At 47.9% G+C, this 4,440-nt stretch overlaps 1 protein-coding gene across 1 annotated transcript in view; it reads right to left on the bottom strand.

Moving 5' to 3' along the window:
- The window catches only part of CNGB3 (cyclic nucleotide gated channel beta 3), a 129,046-nt gene that overhangs the window by 28,130 nt on the left and 96,476 nt on the right, over positions 1-4,440 (bottom strand). Inside the window, exon 13 of the mRNA XM_014528439.1 lies at positions 3,537-3,634. Within this exon, the coding sequence (XP_014383925.1) occupies positions 3,537-3,634 (98 nt within the window). The remainder of the gene's footprint in view (positions 1-3,536; positions 3,635-4,440) is intronic.

The following is a 4,440-nucleotide window of genomic DNA, read 5'->3' as shown; positions in this document are numbered from 1 at the left end:
AGTCTGCAGGGCTCACTTCCCCCTCCCCCCTCCAGTCTGCAGGGCTCACTCCCCGCTCCCCTCTCCAGTCTGCAGGGCCCCCTGCCCTGCCTCTCCAGTCAGCACTGCATCAGGACCAGCTCCATCCTCCTTCTTCTGAACCTGCTTCCTTTGTTCATGGCACTATGCCCTTCACACGTTGCATGTTTATTTTTCATTTTCCTCCTTTGGAGTTTAAGCTCTGCATGTGCTGGTATTTGCTGTAAAATACTGTATTCTCAGTGGCTGAAATAGTCCCAGGAGGTACAAAACACAGCAGGAACTTAATAAATAACTGTGAATGAATTAAGTAGGTGGATCCCACACAGAACCAATTGTTAGGAGAAAAAACTCAAATCCAGTGTACTTTTAGGGAGAGGGTGCTAGGTTCCGGTCAAGATGGCGGCATAGGTAAACTCAGTACTCGCATCTTCCCACACCACACAAAAATTACAACTAAAATACAGAACAATCATCATTCAGAACCTGCAATCTAACTGAACGGAAGTTCTGCAACTGGGGAATTAAAGAAGAAGCACTGAGACTGGTAGGAGGAGACTGGTAGGAGGGGTAGAGATGTGGGGGGAACTGCTGAACCATGGGTCTGACACCCATGTGTGGAAGATTTAAAATCAGGAAGGAAATTTTGGCTGTGGAAGTTTCCCTGAGGAATGAAAGGGTCCCTGCTCCAAACCAGCCCCTCCCCGTCCCCCCCAGCTCAGGATTCCAGTACCTCGAAGAGAAGTCCCCACAACTTCTGGCTGTAAAAACCAGCGGGGAGTGTGACTTAGTGAATGGAGGCTGCTGGAGTCCCAGGCAGTTCCCCTTAAAGGGCCTGGAATCACTCCCTCAGAGCTCCAGCTTGCAAGGAACCTGGGACATTTGGGGAGGAACTAACTTGCCTGGAATCAGGGCAAGAGCTGGAGGGGCAGCTTTCTCCAAGACAGAGGCCTAGCAGAGGCCACTGTTCCTTTGCTGAGCCCTCCCTGTCACAGAGCTGACAGTCAAGGCTCCATGTCTGAATCTCCATCAATCTGGCTCACACTTTTAACCCTGCCTGGTGAATCCCTGAGGCCCTGCCCCTCCCTGCTTGCAGGCTCATCCAAGCCATATCCAGTGGCGTTTCCATACAACTGGCCTCTCTTGCCTCATGCTCCAGACTTTCCTAAAATCTCTCAAACAAGCAGCAGCTGGCCTCAGCATGCCTGTACCTCTCAGTAAGTGGCCCCAGGCCCAGCTCTGGTGGCAGCCTGCCCTGGTTCATGGCTTGGCCTCTCCTGGGCACCTCCAAGCCCAACATAAGTAGCAGCCATCTGAAGACTGCTTTCTAGCTCAGGCAGGGTACAGTAAGTGGTTGACTTTGTACTTCCCAGTGCACCAGGTGGTCACTTCAACCACATCAGATTACAACTGTACCACCTCCACAAGTGACACGAACTGTAGAGAGCGCCTGGGAAGGCACATAGGCATTTCTTTAATTATTGTCAGCCGAATCAGTGGCATTGGCAGAGCCACGTCCTGGAAATACAACTTGCCAGAGGCAGGTGTGTTGTCAGCCTGACCTTCAGCTCAGGCACCAGGGGGTGGGTTTCATTATCTAAATTCAGCCAAGCACCAGGAACAAACACGATGATTATCTGGGCCCACCCAGAAGTGACGATTACAAAGAAGCCACAAAAATGCACATAATCTCCTATGTCTTGGGCTTTAGTAAAACTTCCTGGTATTTTGCTGTATAAAATAAATGCACTGTATCGGCTCTGGGTCACAGTCTCTCCATCAGAGGACAGCTGTCCCATCCGGCCCCAGCTTTTTCCTTCTATCTCTGTGTCTGTCTCTTCTTTCATTTTCTCAATCCCCAGCCGTCCCTACTCAGGAACCAGACCACTCTCTAGCCACGCTGGATGTGGAAAAGAGAGAAATATTTATAACAAACAAGGGGTGGACTCGGTGAGCACCAAAGCCCCCACTGTAACAAGGCCTGCTCCATAGGGTTGGCTCCTACACAGCAGCTCTTCCGTTGTAGTCGCAGCTGATCCTTGCTACTGATTGGCCTGGGGGTCAATTCCTCCCGGTGACACCAACATAAATCAAGGCTCAACTACAATATGACAGTGCACACAGCTCACACAGGGGTGCACCTGGAGTGCCCAGATCAGGTGACAGGGGAGGCTGAGCCACTGGGCCCTCCAGGACATCTACTACATAAGGCCACTGTACCTAGTTTGGGAGATTTAGCAGATCTACCTAATACATAGAAACAAACACAGAAAAGCAGCAAAATGTGGAGACAAAGAAACATGTCAAAGAGAATCCCAAACAAGATAAATCCAAAGAGGCCTACACCAAGACACATGATAACTAAAATGCCAAAGGTTAAAGACAAAGAGAGAATCTTAAAAGCAGCAAGGGAAAAACAGTTAGTTACCTACAAGGGAGTGCCCATCTGACTGTCATCTGATTTCTCAATAGAAACTTTGCAGGCCAGAAGGGAGTGGCAAGAAAATATTCAAAGTGATGAAAAGCAAGGACCTACAACCAAGATTACTCTACTCACCAAAGCTATCATTTAGAATTGAGGGTCAGATAAAGAGCTTCACAGATAAGAAAAAGCTAAAGGAGTTCATCACCACCAAACCAGTACTACATAAAATATTAAAGGATCTTCTTTAAGAATAAGAAGAGAAAAAAAAATCAAGAATAGGAATAATAAAATAGCAGTATATACATATCTATCAACAATTGAATCTAAAATTCAAAATAAATGAACAAGCAGAACAGAAACACAACATTTTTGACAGTTGCCAAATGGGAGGGGTGTGGGGGGATGGGTGAAAAAGGTGAAGGGATTTAGAAGCACAAATTAGTCATAGCCCATGGACACAGACAATAGACAGGTGAAGGCCTGGGATGGGGTGGGAGCGGGTGGATGGGGACAAAGGGGGGAAAATGGGGGACATCTGTAATTCTCTCAATAATAAAATAAATTAAAAAATAAAATATATCAAGGTAAAAAAGAGGGCGCTAAAATGAAAAACATTCAAAAAGTTAAAACTTTGCTATGCATTTTTATAGCCTCTAAATTAGAATTGGGCATCAAAAAGTTTCGCTCAGGAGCATCTGTAACAGGAGACAGGGTAGGCAGGGCTCTCTGATCGTCAGGCCCTGCAGAGGAAGTTTGGGCCACCTGTCGAGGCCCACACACATCCAACAACACAAGGGGAGGACGGAAGATGGAGCAGCAGACAGACGCAGGGTCTGATGGTGTTTAAATGGCGCAGGAAGAGCCCGAGGAAGTCTTTCTCTTTGGCCCTTCAGGAGAGAGAGGCTTCCAAAGAATAAGGCATCTGCTGAGGGGAGACCCAGCGTTTATTTGACTCTAGTTCCACATAAATTCTCCAGATCATTTTGATTTTGTTAACATGTAGGGAGAAAACCATAAATATTGCGTACAGCAAGAGCTTAGACTTTACAGAGAAACAGTGATGGTGTCTTTCTACCCATTGCGAAGCACTTGCCTTGAACAGGTCGATGTTGCTGAGGATGCTGAAGTTCATGTCCACGGCGAGGGCTGACTGCATGGCGGCGGGCAGGGCCTCGAGCAGGTCCGACTCGTCTTGGTAAAGGTGAACACATCCACCCACAGGGTAGATAGTTAATGGAAAACATCAGCCAAGTATGAGGGAAAACAAAACTGAACAAAATGCCAACTCTTTCTCTAAGTAGAGAGTGGCATCAAATTCTATGCTCATGACTCCTACTGGCCACACTGCCCAGCCCAGCGACACCATGACCTCACTGTGGACGATGTAACAGTTCTGAATAAACCAGAACCTGTGTTTGCTGAAACTTTAAATACAGTTAAGTGGCCACGGGGCAACGGCTAGTGAACAGACAGGCGGGGGTGGGATAATCTAGTTCCTGTTGTCTGAACCTGAGGATCAGGTAGCGCAGGGGTGGGCGGGTGATGGCAACCTCTACGGGCGCCTGAAGGCTCAGGGCTCTGTCCTCCTTATGTGACCCTGTGGCAACCCTAAGGGTACGCTCTCATCCCTGCTCTGCGGAAAGAGGGAACAGAACAGAACAATGCTCAGAGGCTGCTCAGAGGCATCACTGGGGGTGGCTCCGCGGGGAACGGGACCTAAAGAAGAAATGTGGCGACGAAATTCCAGTTACTGCTGTTTCCTTGCTTATCCACTTGGTGAAGAACGTGGCTATATGGACAGGTTCCTACCTGTGAATGAAATGATGGGCTGGTAGAACGTTCCATAAACAAAACCACCCATTCTCGTGTGTAGTATGCTACCAGTTTCTGAGAGTTATCGTTTTTGACATTTTCTTATAACTATTTAGAACAATCGCTGTGTTATATCCTTATACTAGAGGCCTGGGGCACAAAAATTTGTGCACTCGGGGGGGGGG

The sequence above is a fragment of the Myotis brandtii genome, unplaced genomic scaffold (assembly GCF_000412655.1).
Source record: "Myotis brandtii unplaced genomic scaffold, ASM41265v1 scaffold634, whole genome shotgun sequence".
NCBI lineage: Eukaryota > Metazoa > Chordata > Mammalia > Chiroptera > Vespertilionidae > Myotis > Myotis brandtii.
This window is presented reverse-complemented; position numbering and strand designations above follow the sequence as displayed.